This window comes from Melospiza melodia, chromosome 16 (genome assembly GCF_035770615.1).
Source record: "Melospiza melodia melodia isolate bMelMel2 chromosome 16, bMelMel2.pri, whole genome shotgun sequence".
Classification (NCBI taxonomy): domain Eukaryota; kingdom Metazoa; phylum Chordata; class Aves; order Passeriformes; family Passerellidae; genus Melospiza; species Melospiza melodia.
Window position 1 is genome coordinate 2,620,179 of NC_086209.1, and position 18,533 is coordinate 2,638,711.

At 49.3% G+C, this 18,533-nt stretch overlaps 1 protein-coding gene across 2 annotated transcripts in view; it reads left to right on the forward strand.

Moving 5' to 3' along the window:
• LOC134425577 (vascular endothelial growth factor receptor kdr-like) overlaps positions 1-18,533 on the forward strand; it is a 132,445-nt gene that overhangs the window by 80,108 nt on the left and 33,804 nt on the right. For both annotated transcript variants that reach the window (XM_063170306.1, XM_063170307.1), the window contains exons 12-17: positions 5,306-5,414; positions 11,895-12,188; positions 14,006-14,152; positions 16,099-16,224; positions 16,314-16,420; positions 17,539-17,674. In XM_063170306.1, the coding sequence (XP_063026376.1) occupies positions 5,306-5,414; positions 11,895-12,188; positions 14,006-14,152; positions 16,099-16,224; positions 16,314-16,420; positions 17,539-17,674 (919 nt within the window). The remainder of the gene's footprint in view (positions 1-5,305; positions 5,415-11,894; positions 12,189-14,005; positions 14,153-16,098; positions 16,225-16,313; positions 16,421-17,538; positions 17,675-18,533) is intronic.

The window sequence follows — 18,533 nt, forward strand, 5'->3', positions numbered from 1 at the left end:
CCAACAGTGACCAATGAAATGGTCACACAGCTGAGGCAGTTGCACTGTGATAGTTTCATTTTCCCTGGGGTTTGGGGTCCACCCTGAACTCCTCACTTTGGGAGTTAAAGCACTGCAGGGCTCCTCTGAATCTGCTTTTTCACACCAGGTGTAACACCCGTGACTGCAGGAATTGCCTGACTTTTCAAGTCACAAGGAGCTAGGTTGCAATTTTATTTTCTTTCCTGTTAGCAAAATAACAAACTGGCCTGAGCTTGGGACCAGCAGAAGGGAATAGCAAGACTCATGCATAATTCAGCTCTCTCTGGGGGGTTCTTTTCATCTCTTTTCTCCCTTTCATGTCTATATGAGAGTGGCCAGGCCACGTGGGTGTTTCTGCTGGTGAAATTCACAACCACTCAAGAAAACTGACCCAAAAATGCCAAGTTTAGACCTCCTGAAGGAACAAAAAGTCTCCATTAGAGCAGTGGGATGTGTGTGGTGAGAAGTGTGTGAGCAGCTCAGGCAGGCTGTTCAAATCTGTCACTTCCAGGAGCTTCTGCAGCCCTGTCACCCCAGGCTGTGCCAGGAAGGGGACGGCACAGGGACAGGGTTGGGACACTGCAGCCACTCGCTGGGGTCAGCCCAGGTGTGTCAGGCACTGCCCAGGCACAGGAGCTGTCCCTGGTGGGTCTGGTGAGAGCCTGGCCAGCAGCAGGGACACCAGAACTGCCCTTTGTCTTCCTTGACCTCCTAAATTCACAACCACTCAGGAAAACCGACCCAAAAATGCCAAGTTTTGACCTCCTGAAGGAACAAAAAGAACAAAAACTCTGCAGTCACTGGAGGAAGGAGCAGGGGATGGTGATTGCTCAGGACCAGGCAGGATTTACCCACCTGCTCCAGGGGCTCAGGGTGATCAGTCCCTCCAGGCCACAGGTAACCCCAGTCCCCAGCCCAGCCCCAGCAGCTTCCCTGACCTCCCAGCTCTGCTCACCCTGAGGAAGGCACTGGCTGCTCCCCTTTCCCCTTTCCCACCCCCTGCCAGAGATGGGAGCAAGGCTGGCAGTTCTCAGGCAGCCCCAGCCTCTCTCCTCACTCGTGCTCAGCCCATCCTTTAGCATGTTTTGAGTGAATGAACTCCAGCCCTGGCTCAGCACTGTCAGGCTGTGCAAACAAGTGCTGTGTGTGCCACTCCAGTGGATGGATTAGCAGTGAGCTGAGTGCTTTCTGTGCAGGCTCCCTGCTCAAGTTCTGTAATTCCATCTCCCTGCAGCCACCTCCAGCCCAGCCCTGCCACAGTCAGACAGCTGAGAAGTTTTCCACCCACGTTTTGCTCTCCTCATCCTGCCCACGGGGAGCTAACGAAGTGAAAGAAGAAGGATTGTTAACTGCAGCTCTGGGGTGGGGAGGGGCAGACAAAGGAAAGAGAAAGCAAGCAATAACAAGAGATATTAATTCATGCTGGCTCCAGCTTAAGAAAGGTCTCGTTGCTCTGTCCTTACTACAAGATGTCTTAAAACACTCACAGTGCATGGCTGGGGAATGTTATTTGGCTGCTTCTAAAATAACTTATTTTTATCAGTTTGAGAACATTACATATGGACTTTATTGAACTACTCCATCAGGAGTTTTCCCAGCAGCAAGCTCTATTTACTTGTCAGAGCTGTTCTTCAGAAATCATTCATTTTATCCCTTTGCTTATTGAGCTTTAAACTTCGTTTATTCTTTCCTAGTAATTATTTATTAGCTAATAATCCCTTCCTTGGGCTCGCAGTATTGGGTGGCCTTTGGGTTAAGTCATAGGAAATGGAGTCCTTAATTCCAAATCCAGCCCAGGCAATGCAGGGATGTGTTTGGTTTGCAGTGAACTCCCAGATCCCATCTAGGAAGATGTCTAGACACGACATGCCAATAATTTGTTATTAATTAGCCTCGTGCCAGCGCTACCTGCACAGGAGCTGAGGGTGGGACAGCTGGAAGCTGAAAACTGCACATTTCCAGGCTGTAAATAGTGCATTGATGGCATTTTCAGTGCAGAGACACAAAATTTTAAGGCAGTTGCAGGTTTCACATCAATCATTATCCAGCTCAGCAGAGAGTGCTGTGCTCTGGGGTGAGCCCTGCCTTGATCATGGAACCAATCCCAGAGGGGTTTGGGGTGTGAGGGACTCAGAGACCCTCCAGTGCCACCCCTGCCATGGCAGGGACACCTCCCACTGTCCCAGGGTGTCCCAGTGCCCAGCCTGGCCTTGGGCACTGCCAGGGATCCAGGGTGGGCACCTGTGCCAGGGCCTGCCCACCCTGCCAGGGAACAATTCCCAATTCCCAATATCCCATCCATCCCTGCCCTGTGTCAGTGGGAGCCATTCCCTGTGTCCTGTCCCTCCACCCTTGTCCCCAGTCCCTCCCCAGCTCTCCTGGAGCCCTTCAGGCCCTGGCAGGGCTCTGGGCTCTCCCTGGAGCTGCTCCTGTCCAGGAGAGCACCCCCAGCTCTCCCAGCCTGGCTCCAGAGGGGCTCCAGCCCTGCAGCAGCTCCGTGGTCTCCTCTGGACTCACTCCAACATGTCTCCAGCTTTTCTACCCTGGCTATGATTCCAGGAGTGGAAAATACTTCTCCAGGTGCAGAGACTGAGCACACACAGGGATTATCCCCTCAGAATTTTTCCACTGTCTGCTAAAGGTCCCCAGATTCTGGGATTGTGCCCCAACAGTTTGCACTGTTAATAAAGGGAAAAGATCCCTGAGTTTGGGTGCTCAAGTTAAAACCATTTTTTCATTAGGGATGGCATTTAGAATAACAAAATCCTTATCCCAACCTGCCACTGTGACCGAACACACACAGATTTCAAATTTCAGCTACCAAACCAACCAGGATTAGGTTAGTTTGACCACTGAGAACTTTATTTCAGATGTTGGAAAGATAACTGGGCTCCCAGGCTCAGGGATTTACCCAGGAGCACACAGCTGGAGTGAAAGGTTGATACAGAATGATTGCAAGGGATTCATCTTACAGGAAAATCACTCAAAATCCTGAATTGCCAGCTCTGGGATCACATGTGGGTCTCTGCTGTGTGTTTAAAAGTCACAGTCTGGAGGGCTCTGGGAGGTGCCAGCTGTGGGCCCAGGCAGGGAAGTGCCTGATCTCTGGTGCCAGGTGTGTAAGGGTTTGGGATCCAAGTGCACAACAATGACCAGAGCATCCAAACAAGACAATTACTTTCTCTCTATTCCTCAGTGGTTTGGTTTGTTTTTTTCCCTTTATTCCTCAGTAGTTTTGTTCTCCCGAGAATTTGTCCCCAGATTGTTTCCCACTGTCATTTACCATCTTTTTCACCTTCATATCTAGACACAACTGAGATTAGCTCCAATGAGGTCTCAGGATAGCTATTTGCTCTTTTTTTTTTCTTTTTCTATTTTCCCACTGCCCTGCCAGACTTTTCCTGAGTTATGGAGCTGGAGATATCAGCATCTGTCTGTGTGTGTGCTCATGAGCATTTACCTCTGGGCCACCAAGCAGCTTGAGGCATTGCATCAGTGTTTAGAAGAGCCACAGTGTCACCCCTAACACTTTGGACATGTCCCAAAATGGATATTTTATGATTTTGCCTGGCTCTGCAGTGTTATCCTGCACTTCCCAGCTAGAGCTGTCACTTAGGAAGACTAATTGCTGTTAAAAGCTGTCCAAATGTATCCCCTCCTGTCCTCAGCACGTACATTTATATTGGCTTTTGCTCTTCCCAAACATGAAATGCTCAGCTCCAGCAGCCATGAGGAGGGAGATGTTGGTCCTGGTTCAGCAGAAATTCCAGAGTGCTGCTCAGGGCTCTGGACATGAGCTCCTTCCCAGCCCATGGCTCTGGGCCACTGCTCCAGACCAGCAGCAGCAGGAGGAGCAGGCTGCTCTCATGGCCAGCCTGGTTTTATAGCCAAGGCAGAGCTCTTTTCTCATCATAAATCACTCAGGACTGCACAGCTCTTTCTGTGCTGGACACCAGAGGGAGTTGGGTTTGCTGCTCTCCTTTTTCACCCCTAAATTTGGGGGTTCCCCATTCTTACCATGAAAAGTGAACACTTTTCCACTCAGCCCTTATTCTGCTGCAAATGCTCACCATCAGAATGGCAAATGCACATGGGATCAAAACCTTTGGAACTCATTTCCCTGCAGGATTTGAAGTGCCAGATCTCAGCAAATCTTAAATAACTCAGAAAATTCATCCCACACAGCTCTAGATGCTCTCATAGGGCAGCTTTAGGAGGGGTAAAGGAATGTCTTGTATGAGTTTAGTTTAGGATATTAAAAAGAAAGTCCAGAGATGCTTCTGTGCACTTCAAAGAGCTCTCTGGAGATAAGGACAAAGGGCCAGAGGGTGTTATAAGTTTTGATTCTCAAAGGCCTTAGAGAGGATGGCAAAGAAAGTGATATTTGTTCCAAATGTGAGGGCTCAGAGCTCCTCAGGTGAATGGCTGCAGGGGAAGCAGAGGAATCCTGCAGGAACATCTCTGTCCTGGTGGCTCAGGGCCTGTTTTCCTGCTCCCACTCCAAAGGAATACAAGGAATAATTAAAGGCTTGGTCTGTGGGTGTTCCTGTGTGAGCCTGAGGGGCTGCACTGTGACAGGGACAGGGTACATGGCTGGGCCTTGGGAGGTTTAAGGATCACAATTCTTAAGGGCATGTTTGAGCTCACCCCAGGAGTGACAGAACGCCCTCCTTTTCTGGTGTGGTGAAGCTCAGGACAAGTGTTCCTTCCTTCCCCATGATCCTCCCTTTCTGTATTTACCAAGTGTTCCAGCACTGGCAGCTTCTCCAGAGCTCCCTCCTCACTGAACCAGTCCTGTGCAGCTCCAAGGAAGGATTTGGACTCATGGGGCTCCCAGCACAAAGGGGCCACATCATTCCCTCCCTTCTCTGAGGGAAAAACAAAATGCTGCAATGCTCTTTGTACCACATCCATAGGAATTACCTATGGATATGTGGATATTCCCCACACAACCCAGAGCTGAAAAGCAGCAAAGGGAAGAGATGGCTGTGGGACTGTTTGAATGGATCCTCCAGGTCCTTCCCTTCAGCTTTTTGCTTGATATTGTCACACAAAGACCTTGGCAGGTCCCTGTTTTTCATGGGTAAGACAGGGAAAAAGGAAGAGTAAGGTTTAGGAATGAGAAGGGAAGAGAATTAGCTGGGCTGAGATGCTGAGAGACAAAAACCAAGTAGCAGCACTTGTGTGGGACTTTCACCCATTATTAACTAGAAACAACCTTCCTAACAGCTTTTCTCCCCTCACCCACCCTCAGAGCCATTCCTTGTGTTCTCTCTGTGGGCAGGTTGTGAGCACCCTCAGCATGGAGGACAGCAGTGCCTCGGGGATCTATTACTGCGTGGCTGCCAACAAAGTGGGCGAGGAGGAGCGGAGCATCGCCTTCTACGTGTCAGGTGAGCACCAGCACCTCCCCACGGGCACTGCTGCTGCTCTCAGCTCCCTGGGAGCCTGCTGAGTGCTGCTTCAGGCTCCTGGCCATCCCTGTGTGTTGTTTTTTTGGAGTAGTCCCAGGCTGCTCACCCCACCCAAGGCAGGTTGGACATGTCCAGCCCCGATGGCTCTTTGCCCTTTGCAGCTGCAGCCCCAAGTCCCTCTCTGTGCCTTAAAGCAGCACTGGTGACATTTGAGAGCTGTCCTTGGGAAACCTCTGGCAAAGCTGAAGCCTTTGTGGTGTTCAGAGGCCTGGAGCCTGTCCCTGAGCCAGGAGAAGGGTTGTTCCCCAAGGAAATCAGCAGGCACACAAAGGTGAGCAAGGCCAGGATGCAGCCTGGTCCAGGCTGGTGGCACTGTGACATTGGAGCCCTGCCTGGCCCTTTGCAGTGCCCTTGGTGCAGGGAGAAGGTTCTCCAAAGAACACAAATCCAAACAAATATCCACTTAACCTTTCAGCACAGGGATTCTTTAGCAGTGAGATCAACATCTACATCATGCTTTCAGGAGAGATGGCAGTTCAAAAAGAGAGGAGAGTCCAGGGACAGCCTCGTTCAAGAGCTCACCCAGAACAAACTGAAACGTTTCTGTGCTCACTTTCTGGATGAGTGGATGCTGGCTGCCAGGATTTGCATCAAAATATCGATTTTTAGAACAAAGAGTGCAGAAGTGTCCTGGAAAGTAAATATGTGATTTTCACTGCTTGGTTCCTTGCCCATGAGCAAGATGGGAGGGCAGAGCTCGCTCGTGGCAGGGATCTGCACTCCTGTGCCTCTCCTCCCTCCTGGTTTGTTTGACTCCATTGCTCCAAAGGAATCCAGCACCTTTCAAATCCTTCCAGCCAAAAAAGGGCTCACCAAACACTGTTCCCATTGGTGTTACACAGTGTGCCAACAGAAAAATGCCATCCAACAATAATGAAGCAGGAGCCATGGAGGGCAAAGATTTCACCTCCATTAGAGGTGACAGGAGACAGGAGAGGCTTTCAGCCTCCAAAAGGTATTTCCCAACATTGTAACTCTCATTTACTCAAGGAAATGCCCTTCAAGGTGCATTTTTGGGAGACACAGCTCAGGTATAAGAAGTCTCCATGATGTCCAAGGCAGGCTGAAGACCAGCCATTAATTTTCCACCTCACCCCTTCCAAGTGTTGTGTCCTGCTGGGAATTCTGCCAGCTGCTGTGTCTGGGTGGGTTATCCAACTGAACACAGAACTGCACACTGGTGACTAAACCCAAAGAAATAAGCCAGGAGCATAAGGTCAGATCCAAAGGGTTAGATCATCCATGCACCTTGCACAACTCTAGTTTATTTTAATTATAAAGTTATGTAGGGGGTTTTTTTCCACCCACGGTGAGGTAATATTTCAAATTTTTTATTTGAAGATCCATCTAGCGATGTTTTGGGACACAAGTGGTTTAATCATGCAGTTTGAATGATGAAGGAAATGAATCACTGGGTGAAATTACTGACAGTGGTTCTGGTGGGGATGTCTCCATTCACCCAAGCAGAGCAGGAGGTGAACAGGCCTTGGCCAGGCAGATGTGTTCCAGCCTGGGAAGGGAAACTGGGAGTCTGCACCACTCTGGGGAAGAGGCAAATGCTGACCAAGCATGACTGGCTTTTGGAAGTGCTGTGTTTAAAAATAGTGGTGTTTATGGATTAGAAAGGAATGAAAACTTTCTAAATGTGGCTGTCCTGATGCTAAACTAGGTCATGCTGCAGCAGTGCCTGCTGTGGGCTTTCCTCTCTGAGAGCTCCAGCAGGGCCAGGCTGTGGGCACAGCTCTGCAGGTCACCCTCACACCTGGAACAGCTGGAGCAGCTCCAGGTGACTCTGCCCAGGAGTTTTCTCCTGTCTCAGTGTTGAGGGACATGCAGGGAAGGGCTGAGAGGTTCCAGGCAGAGGAGGCCCCACAGCACAAGGCTCTGAGCCAGTCACTTTATGGGTTTGAGGAGGTTCATTCTGTGCAGGTCAAAGCTCAGGGCTGAGCTGAAGGCTGGGGTAGAGCTTGAGAGCACAGGAGCAGCATGTGGGACTTTGGGGCATCTCAGAAATGTTTGTAGCATTTCACAGCTCTCTGCAAAGCAGCTCCAAGTGCAGCACCCCTCCATTCATTCAGCAATTTGCTGGTTTTAAAGACCTGCTCTCCCATTTTCTCCTATCAACAAATGAGCTGCTTTCAGACCTTCTGGCTGAACTGGGCTTAACTCACTTCTCCCTGGTGAGAAATCTGAGGATGGCACAGAGGCTGAACTCCCTCAAATCCCTGCTCCACTGGGGCAGGGCTGAGATGTTTTCCCAGGACAAGGCAGATGTTCCAGGGACACTTCCTCAGGTGTTGTCCAGGCTGCTCTCTGGGGATGTGCTCACTTCAGTCTGATGTTTCCACCACCACCACCTTCATTTCAGAAAAATTAATTTATCCCTGTGGAATAATTGTCAGCAACCATTTTGTTCTTCCACTGCAGAACCCCCACAAAAACTCCCACGGACACCAGAATTAGCACTGGGCTCTATTTTTAAATCATTTCTCTGCCAGCAGAGTTCATTTCATGAGGGGTCAGCAGGGTTTGGAGATCACTCAGAATCCAAACCTTATAAGGGGTCCAGAGTGATGAGAAATCTCATGATGCAGTGGCAGCCCCTGCTGCAGATGGCCTGGCTGTCACTGTCCCTCTGCAGCCCTCTGCAGTCTCTCCTGAAGGCATTTATCCATCGTCTCCTGGCCCAACTCCTACTCCAGGATTTTTGTTTTGTGTCAATCCAATCAAGATCTGCCCCCTGCCTGCCTTTCCCCCTCCTGCTCAGACTGCAGAGTTCCCATTTAAGCCTTGGGTGAGCCACCAGATACTCAGGGATGTCATTGTCCAGCTCCAAAGGACATTCCCAGCAGGCTGCAAACTCCCCAGTGCAGGGAAAAGCTGCCCTGGTGTCTCCTGCAGGGATTCTCTGCCATGGACAAGTGTCATTTAATGTCATTTAATGTCATTTAATGTCATTTAATGTCTAATCTCTGCTCTGCACCTTGGAAAGGGCAGCTCCACAGAGCTGCAGGTCCAGAGTAAATCAAATTCCAGCCTTTGTCTGACTGCACTGCATTCAGCAAAGTGGGATCCCACCCATCTGAAAACTCAGAATGTTCTGGGAATATAAATGAATTATGATAAGAATAACAAATAATAACCATAGTCCTTTTTTCAAGGGTTTATCTGATTGCCAAAACAACTGAGAAAAATGGAGTTAAAGATTCCTGCCCGAAAGAAAATATTGCATTTCCAGCAGGAGATAAAAATCTGCTCTCAGATAGCAGAACAATGGATGAGCTGGGCTGTTGTAGGAGCTTGTGCCACTCCAAACTGCTCATTCCCAGGTGTTGACAGGATTTCTGACAAGCACCACTGCTCCAGATAGAGGGGCTCCCCTTCCCTCCATCCCTGTTCCTGGTGGAACCCCCCTGCCAGGCCCAGGCTGGAATTTGGGAAAGAGCAGAAGTTTTGAATTACACAGATTATTGTGCAAAGCACAGGAAATTAAAAACAATTAATTCCTTGTAAATACAAATGGAGCCAGCCTTGCCTTTGATTTATGCTGCCTTTTTACCTCCCCCCAATGGCTCCTTTCCCTCTTTTGCCACGGAATCCCACACGGTGGAGAGGGAAATTCGCAGCTACTATGCTGTAACCCAACACCAGAGACAAATGTTTGGTGACTGCTGATAAAAGGGAAAAGGGCCCGTGGTGCATTCTTTCAGCCAACTTATTAGGAGCCTTCTAAAACACAGTATCTGTTCAGAGAAAGGAAGTTAATCACAGCTCAGGTTCAGGATTATGTAAGCAAAGCTGTCTGAGAGATGAACTGACTTGAAATGTGCTCTCCAAGCTGCACTCACTCCCCTGATAATCCAGGTAGGAGGAGAAAAGAGAGAGGAGAGCATGAAAAGATAGAGCAGAGCAACTTCTTTTTTCCTCTCTTTTTCCTTCCACTGCAATGAAAATTAATGAATATTCTATTGGAGCTGAAAGAGCTGCTTGAAAGGCAAACAAGATGGGAGAGAATAGCACAGGTTCCAGCTAAAAATATTCAAAATGCTAAATAAAAAATGTCAGGAGAAGGAATGATAAGAAAAACAAGCCGGGCCTCTGCTCCCAGAATGTTAAGTTGGTAGGAAAAAAAAAAAAAAAAAAAAAAAAACCCTGGCAACTTTCAAGTCCAGCAGCAAAGCAAAACTATGGAGCATCCTTCAAAACTCAGGGCTTGGGAATCTCATTCAGTGGGAATTTGCAGCCCAAGCTGTGCCATGCCCCAGGCAGGCTTATCCCAAGGGATGCTGCACTTGTTCCATGATTTGGCTGGAGGGATTCAGGAGATGTGAAATGCGGCTCCTGCCACAGCCCAGTGTCCCACTGGCTCTCAGTTTGCCCTTTTGGGGAGGTCTGGGTGGCCTCAGACATTCCCCCATGTGGATAAGCAGGATTTGGACATGTTGGAAGCACAGGACATCAGGAGTGAGCAGTGTCACACGAGGCAGCCTGAGCACACAGCTGGCACCAAGAGAGAGCAACTGAGCCTAACAACACCCTGCAGAGAGCAAACTGCACCTCCAGCACAAGGAAATGAGAGAAAAAGAACAATTTCCACAGCTGTGGCCTGAGGGGGTCTCTTCTCTTTTTGGATATTTTGTGAAATATTTCTGGTGCCAGTCTTTAAAAACCATGAAGCAAAAGCTCATGGGTTCTTCTCCAGATGACTTGGGAAGAAGAGAGACTTTTTAATCATATCTGAAAGCTCCTCCAGGGCTCTGTATTTTATAGAATGTGTGCTTTATTGTAAGGCAGATTGGTTATTTCAGCAGCCTCACTGTTTCTGCTCAGCTGCAGCTTCTGCAGAACTTTCTGCACTGGGAGCTCCTGGGCAGGTTCCAGGTGGAATTTGCAGATGGCAAATGCAGTGCACACTTGTTCTGCTTTAACTCCTGGCCCTCTCTGAGTCCCACCAGCTCATCCTGGCTTGAGGAAGCATCTCACCAACAGCTTGGCACTGAATCATCTCTCAGATTTAGGGCAAACCTGGTCCTGTTCAGAAGGGGGCCCAGAGTGAGCCTGCCAAGGATCCCATCCCTGCTAACACTGATAAGAGATTCCTCACAACTCTCAGTTGCTTGAAAATCCTGACCTAACAGACAGCAGAATAATCCCAGATCACTGTGGGAATCCATGAGCTTTCATTCAGGGGGATAGAGCCCTAAAATTAAAAAAATGCCAAGCCAATGAAGTGTCTTCCAGCCCCAATTTACTTGCAGGTCTCTGGCAGCTACTGCAGGGCAAGCTCTGGCCTTCCACTCAGTTTTTCTTGTTTTCAAATGGATTCAGTTTGCCACTTCAGGAAAATTGATTTTTTTTTTTTAATTTTTTAATTTATTTTTTTTTCTGGAGTGAAAAGTTACTAAAAATATATCAAGAAACAGCTCACTCTTTCATGGTCAGAGTCATGACTCAGAGTACTTCTCTGCTAAATATAAGGCCTCAAGGATTTAGACATCATTAGATCAGTTAATCCATCAGTGATCACGTAAATATCCAGCATTCACATGTGATAGAAATAAATATGGGCACAGTTGGAATAAGAGAGAGCTGAGGAGTCTGTTCAGTGGGGAAGAAGGTGTTGCTCCTGAGGGATGGGAATGGGTTTCTTTATTCCTCTGCGATTAATACTTTCCAGCCCTGATTGTGGAGAGGGAAGAGCTCACAAACACATTCATCTACTTGGATAAAAGCAGCTCCTGATTAAACTCTCCCAGTCCATTAACTCCCTTCTATTTCTAAGCTTTCAATTCATTACCTTAGAATGCTGAGGGCTGTACTAGCACAGGTTAGCACTGGGCAGTGAGAGGAACTTTCACTTCCCTAATTCCCAGCTCCAGTGCCTGTTTCCACAATTCCATGACTGAGGGAGCTGGGGTTGTTTATCCTGGAGAAAAGGAGACTCAGGGATGACTTTATCACTCTCTGCAGCTTCCTGAAAGGTGGCTGTGGCCAGGTGGGGTTGGGCTCTTTCTCCAGGAACTGACAGTTTCAAGGACTGCACCAAGGAAATACAGGCTGGATAGCAGGAAAAGGTTTTTTAGAGAAAGGTGATAAAGTTCTGGAATGTTCTGCCCAGGGAGGTGGTGCAGTCCCCATCCCTGGGTGTGTTTAACAAGGCCTGGATGTGGCACTGGGTGCCAGGGGTTGGGTGAGGGGTTGGGGCTGGGTTGAACTCGATGATCTTGAAGGTCTCTCCCAACCTGGTGGTTCTGTGGTTCTGTGATTCTGTGAATTCTGTCCTCATTAAACCTTGCTTCTTCCATTGCTGCTAAGAATTTGACCCCCAAGTAACAGCCAGGCAGCCAAAGATCATCTCAGCTGGGATTTCATTCCAAACATGTTTTCCCTTCCTCCTAGATGTGCCCTCTGGGTTGCAAACACCCTCCCAAGTCACAGCCATCGTGGGCAATGATGTCCAGCTGACCTGCCGGGCCTCCAAGTACATCTACACCCACCTGGCCTGGTACTACCCCTCCTCAGAGGCAGCTCCCAGCCGCTCTGTGGTCAGGAAAATGGACAAATATTCCATCTCCTTGACCCTGCTGATTCCCAATGTCACGAGGGAGCAGAGTGGCCTCTACAAGTGCCGAGCCCAGAATGAGCAGAACAGCACGGACACGCTGGAGCAGCACAGCCAGCTCCTGGTCAGAGGTATGTGCCAGGGCACAGTGACACTGGGGTGTGTCCTAACACACACCCTGTGTCCTGCTCTGCTTTGCTTCTGTCATGTACTCTGTGTGGATTGACAGCCTGGCATGGAGAACACTCACCCAGCCACTGCTGGCTTTGGATAAAATATTTGAGATCACATCAAGGTGATTTCAGCAGCATTTCTCTTCCCAGCTCCATGCTGGGTGCAGATTTAGAGCTGGCTGAGGACTAAAAGCATCACCCACCATTTACTGACAGCACAACTGTAAACTGGGATGCTCACCCCAGGTCTGTATGACTTTGGTAGCCACTCTCAGCTGTCAGGATGAGATACCTGAATAGATTTGCAACCAGCAGATCCCAAATGTCCCTGGGCAAGTGTAAAATCAAGTGACATGTGCCATTTTTTCGGGTGAGAGGGATGCACTTTGTTATAACAATTATTTTCTTACTTACACCCAAGCCCCCAGCTCTTTCATTTCACTGAGATCTTGTGGGAATACAAAGGGCAGGACACCTCTGCCCGTAGGAAGTCACTGAAATTAGTGAAGTTTCTTCTGCTTCAGAGTGAAGAAGTTGGGTGATCATCTCCAAGCCTCCTCAGAAGACAAAGGGCTGCTGGCATGGGGAATGGATAGATTTATTAACTACCTTCCAATGGTGAAGAAAACAAAAGCACAGGACTGGAGCAGAACTGAGACATGCAGCAGCAAGTCAGGGAGCAGGAGTCAGAGTGCTGAACTGGCCAGGGATTTTCAGACTGGCTCCTCTGGCTTAGGAGGCGCTGCAGGGTCCCTCAGCACAGCCCAGTGCTGCCCTCAGCCTTGGAGGGAATGACACATTCCCTGTGCAGCCTCCCAGCCCCTTCCCTCCACACACAGATGCTCTGGTTCCAGACTGGCAGGTGATTTATTTCACACACAGACATCTCCCTTTTCCTGAGGCAGAGAGGAAGGGAAGGAGTCTCACTCAGGTATTGGGCAGTGACCATGGTCTGGCTGGTGCCCACAGCACCAGGGCCACCTGTGAGCATCACCTGCTCTGAGGCACTGGCCTTGCTCTGCTCTCTGCATTCAGGCACTTCCCTTTCCTCTCCCCTGGCAGATATTTTTATTCAGTCAGTCAGATTTCCACCTACACACATACCTACACAGCACAGCTATGGGAAAAACACAGCTAGACTGTGAATACATCCATGCAGAGCTGGAATGAGGATCACATTCCTGTGAGGATGACTGGGGTCTGTCATCTGTCTGGCACGTGTCAGACAACTCTTGTGCAGAGCACACATGGAAATGTCCCTCCAAACAGCTTTCCTTCCCTTATTCAAACATTTCATATGTTCTAATGCCCCTCATCTTCTGTCCTCACTGCAGGTTTGGGGTATATTTTATGCTGTGTTTGTGATTTTATTCATTGCTGTCCTGCACCTTTTATAAATAAACATAAAGTGGGTGTTACCGTGGTTTGTAGTAGGGAGAAAACTGCACTCCTGATGGAGGATAAAAAACCTTTAGAACTGTTTCCTCTTTTCCCCTTTTTCTCCTTTTTACCTTCACTCTGCATGTGCACCACCCACTCCCCGTCCTTTGTTTTCTTCAGAGGATGAGGAGTTGGAGCTGCAGCCAAACCTAAGCCTAGGCAGTGTGAAAATAAACCAAATAAAGTCACCCACTCCTCCCAGACCCTTTGGGGGGATTTTTGATTAATTGATCAATCAAACCTTCACTACATCCAGCCCAGAGAGGCTGTGCAAGGAGGGAGGTGAGGGAAGGGCCCCCAGACCTGACTGGGGCTCTTTCCCTCTGTGGCTGCAGCGAAGGCGGCGCCGGTCGTGATCCAGAACCTCACGGACCTGGAGGTCAACATCAGTGGCAAGATCCTGCTGGAGTGCAAGGTCAGTGGGACCCCAGAGCCTCAGGTCACCTGGAGGAAGAATGGCTACCCCATCTCAGCAGCATCAGGTGAGGTCCTGCTGCCCAGAGCTGTTTGGGCTGTGAGATAATGGGCTGGCAGGGTCACCACGACACAGCACCTATGACTGAGCCCACGACTCAGGGACACTCACACAGATCCAAGGGTGCCAGGGCGCTGCAGGGCTCTCCAGCTTGGACTCTGAGCTGGGAGGAAGCTCCAGCCCAGCACACATTGGGATAGCACTGGGAAATCAGGAGTGCTGCTCAGGCTGCTTGTGTGGGACCAGAGTTTGGGCACAAAACTGAGCCCCAGGTGCACCCCAGGGTCTGGCAACACAGGCTGAGCTCTCAGCTGTCCTGGCCATGACAAACTGCAGCAAGGTCACCTGGCAGAGGGGTTTAGGGCATCCCATGGCATATGAAATGTCCTTTATTTCCCTCAGCACAGTGATGGGAATGTGCTCCCAGCTCTGTGGGACAGAGCCACCATGGGCAGGGAGCCTCACCTGAGCCTGCAGCCCCTCCCCTGAGCCCAGGTGCCTTCCCAGCTCTGTGCCATAGAGTCATGGGGTGTGCTGAGCTGGAAGGGACCCACAGGATCATCCAGTCCAATCCTGGCCCTGCCCAGACCCCCAGCAACCCCACCCTGGGCATCCCTGGCAGTGCTGTCCAAACCCTCCTGCAGCTCTGGCAGCCTCGGGGCTGTGCCCATTCCCTGGGCAGTGCCAGCACCCTCTGGGGACAGAACCTTTCCTGACCTCCAGCCTAACCCTGCCCTGGCACAGCTCTGGCCATGCCCTGGGTGCTGTCCCTGTCACAGGGAGCAGAGATTGGAGCTGTCCCTCAGAAGGGTTGAAGAGTGCACTGAGGTCTCCCCTCAGCCTCCTCCAGCTGAACAATCCAAGGGCCCTCAGCCCCTCCTCATGAGACCCCTCCAGAGCCTTCCCCATCCTCGTGGCCTCCTGTGGATGCTCTCCAATTCTTCAAGGCTGTTTTATATTCTGGTGCTCAAAGCTGCACTGGAGATGAGGCTGCCCCAGTGCAGAGCTGAGTATGGCCTGAGCCCTCCCATAAATCATGGAGAATCCCATGTCAGCAGCTGGTCCTGTGACTTTAATTTTGCAACTTGGACTAGGTAGGAAATCTAGGATCATCCATAATTCAGATCAGAATGTTCTGAGAGAAACTCTTTATAGCTACTGAAATTTTATAAATAATTCTAGAGGGACAAGCATGTAACTCATCCAACCAATGAAAACATAAATAAAATATTTGGAAAAAAACACCTCAGGGTAAATATTTCAGCACAGTGCATGGCAAGTTGTGTGCAGCACTCTTGTTAACAACAACGGGATGCACAGGCAGAACACCCAGAAATTCAAAATGTCCTTCCCTTTTGGATTGCAAGCATGACCTGTTTCCCTATTTCTCCCCCAGTCATCCCTCAGTGAAACAGGAGAACTCTCAGTGCAGTACCACCAACCAGGAAAAATGAAATTGGGAAAATTAAACATAGAGAAGTCTCTCATAGGTCATATCTAGGCAACCTTTCTATTCCCACTGCACCTGGCTGCCTGTGAATCCAGAATTGCTTCACACCATTATTTTTCCAAGAAGTCCTAACTTGAGTTCCAAGTTCCCCATGTTAGAAGTCCCATCCCTACCCACAGCCTTCAGGAATTCCACTGAGTTCCCATTTTTCCAAGTGTATCTTCCTGCTATCAGCCACCAATCCTGCATCCCTCTGCTAACTTCTGGATTAGTTTCCAGGCTCTACCCACTCTAAATCAACAGCCACATTTGCTGTTGTTTAAATGATGCCAAATAATTTATCCAAGTGTTGAAAAGGAAAAAAAAAGTCAGAGAAAGGTTGCCAGGATTAAAATGTGTCCTCACACCAGAGCCTGCATGGGCTCACCTTCAGCTCTGTCTCCTAAAAGCATTTTTGGCAGGCAGGTTATTGTGCCAGCACTAACCAGAATGCCTTGAAACAGGAATTTCCATGGAAAACAACACGCTGGTGATTGAGAGAGTGAAGAAGGACGACGAGGGGCTCTACGAGTGCCGGGCCTCCAACGAGCTGGGCCAGGACAGCACATCAGCCTTCATCAAAATCCAGGGTGAGCCTGGCCTGGGGCATGCAGAGTCCCACAGGGCTCCCTCAGGGAGTCTGGACACTTTTCTGAGCTGGCTGTGCATTCACCTGCAGGTTCTGAGGAGAAATCCAACATTGAGGTGATCATCCTGGTGTGCACAGGGCTGGCTGCCACGCTCTTCTGGCTGCTGCTGACCCTCTTCATCCGCAAACTGAGAAAGGTGAGAGAGCTCCCACCCTGCACAAAGGCTGGCACCTGTCCTAGCTCATGGGAACTGCAGAGTTAGGGACAAACCTTTGGGGCAGATGGTGGAAACACCGGGTAAAATGTCCCTGTAAAATTCATTCCATGGTTTGTGTTGACTTCTCCAGAGAACCCTTGCACTTGTGAGGTTTCCAGCCACTTCTGTGGAACCATAAATTCAGGCTCCTCCCTCTTTATGAGTCAAACTGGCTTGTGAGAATAATAAAACAATACCCTAAATCCTCTAAAATGAGGGCTTGATTTCAGCACTTGACTCTAATAAAAGATATTAAAGAAAGATCCCAGGCTGTCTGCTCTAGAAATGAGCTCAAACCACACAGCTGATTTGATCTCCTTGCTTTTTTTTCACCTTCCTTTTGTGACTCAAAAAGTAAACTTGCAGTAAAGTTTCAAGGAATTGAGGTCTGCTTTCCTGAAACAAACAGGAAAAAGAAAGGCAAGCACAGCTCCCTGCTCTGCTCTCACCAAACTGCAGTCCCAGTGCTGATCTCCAATATTTGAGTAAAATTTCCCCTCTTCTTGGAAACACAGGGATTAAATTTACGTTTTCATCCTTGACCTCAGCTTAGCAGAGCAGTGGATAACAGTGAATTTCCTTTCACATTTCACTCCTGTGCAAGTCTGCGCACAGAACCCACCCAACCACAATTTCTCACTTTAGCAGCATCAGAAATAGCAATTTCCAGCAATTTTAAATTGCAATAAATCGCAGCCATGAAGTGGACAACTGTGGAGAATCAGCACTGCAGAACAAACAGTGACAATGCCAAAATATGCAGGAGGAAGTGCAGCTCCTGCAGTTCCCATGGAAAATCAGTGATTTCCTTTGGCTGATCCAGGTAGATTTTGTGTTTCCCAGCATCAATCAGCGCCTCCTCCCAAGAGCCACAGTGGCAGCCCCACACAAACATTTGTGTCTCAGCTGTGGAACAGAAGCAGGAAGCTGCAGTGATGCATTCCTGGCTCGGAATTAAAGTGCCTGCAAGGCAGGGAAGTGCCCGGGCTGCCAGACAGCTCCCTCCCTTCGGAACTGCAGTTAATCCCCTGAATGATCTCTCCCCGCCCTGTTTTTAGCCCGATGCCACAGACATTAAAACAGGATACCTGTCAATTATCATGGACCCCGAGGAGATGCCCCTGGACGAGCAGTGTGAGCGCCTGCCCTACGACAGCAGCAAATGGGAGTTCCCCAGGGACAGGCTGCGCCTGGGTGAGTGCTGGGGGCACACAGGGGGAAGGATGGTCCCAAATGATCCCAGATCCTTCCCAGGGACACTGGAGCTGTGGAAGGATGATCCCAGATCCTTCCCAGGGACACTGGAGCTGTTAAGGATGATCCCAGATCCATCCCAGGGGCACTGGAGCTGTTAAGGATGATCCCAGATCCATCCCAGGGGCACTGGAGCTGTTAAGGATGATCCCAGATCCATCCCAGGGGCACTGGAGCTGTTAAGGATGATCCCAAATGATTCCCAGGGGCACTGCAGCTGTTAAGGATGATCTCAAACACTTCCCAGGGGCACTGGAGCTGTAAAGGATGATCCCAGATCCTTCCCAGGGCACTGGAGCTGTTGGATAACCCAGCAGGAACCTGTCACAGTGCCACCCTTGGATCTGGGATTACAGAGTGCAGGGTCAGCCTGATGGAGGGTGAAATGAGGGATTTGGAGCCTCTGTCCAAATAGCTGCCACTTCTTTTCCTTGGAAAAGGGAAGCCAAACTCTTGACAGTACCTCCAGGTACTGTCCCTGCCAAAAGTGTGATTTCATTCCCATAAAGGAGAAAGGAAAGTGAGTTTTCTTTAGAAGAAAGCTATCAATTCATCAAATAATCACTTCCTTATCAACCATCAGAGCTCAGCTTTGAGCTGTAAAAAAGCTCTCATGGAAAAATGAGCCACATTTCACTGAACAGCTCAGTTCACTGGCTGATGGAGTGAGAAATGCAAAAAGCTGGCTGTGTTTGTACAGTGAAACTGTAACATCTGTGTGCACTGAGGAGTGCAGGGAAAATATCTGTATTTGTGTGCTCCTGGTGCTGCAGCTGGAAAACATGGAAGGAAGAGATGA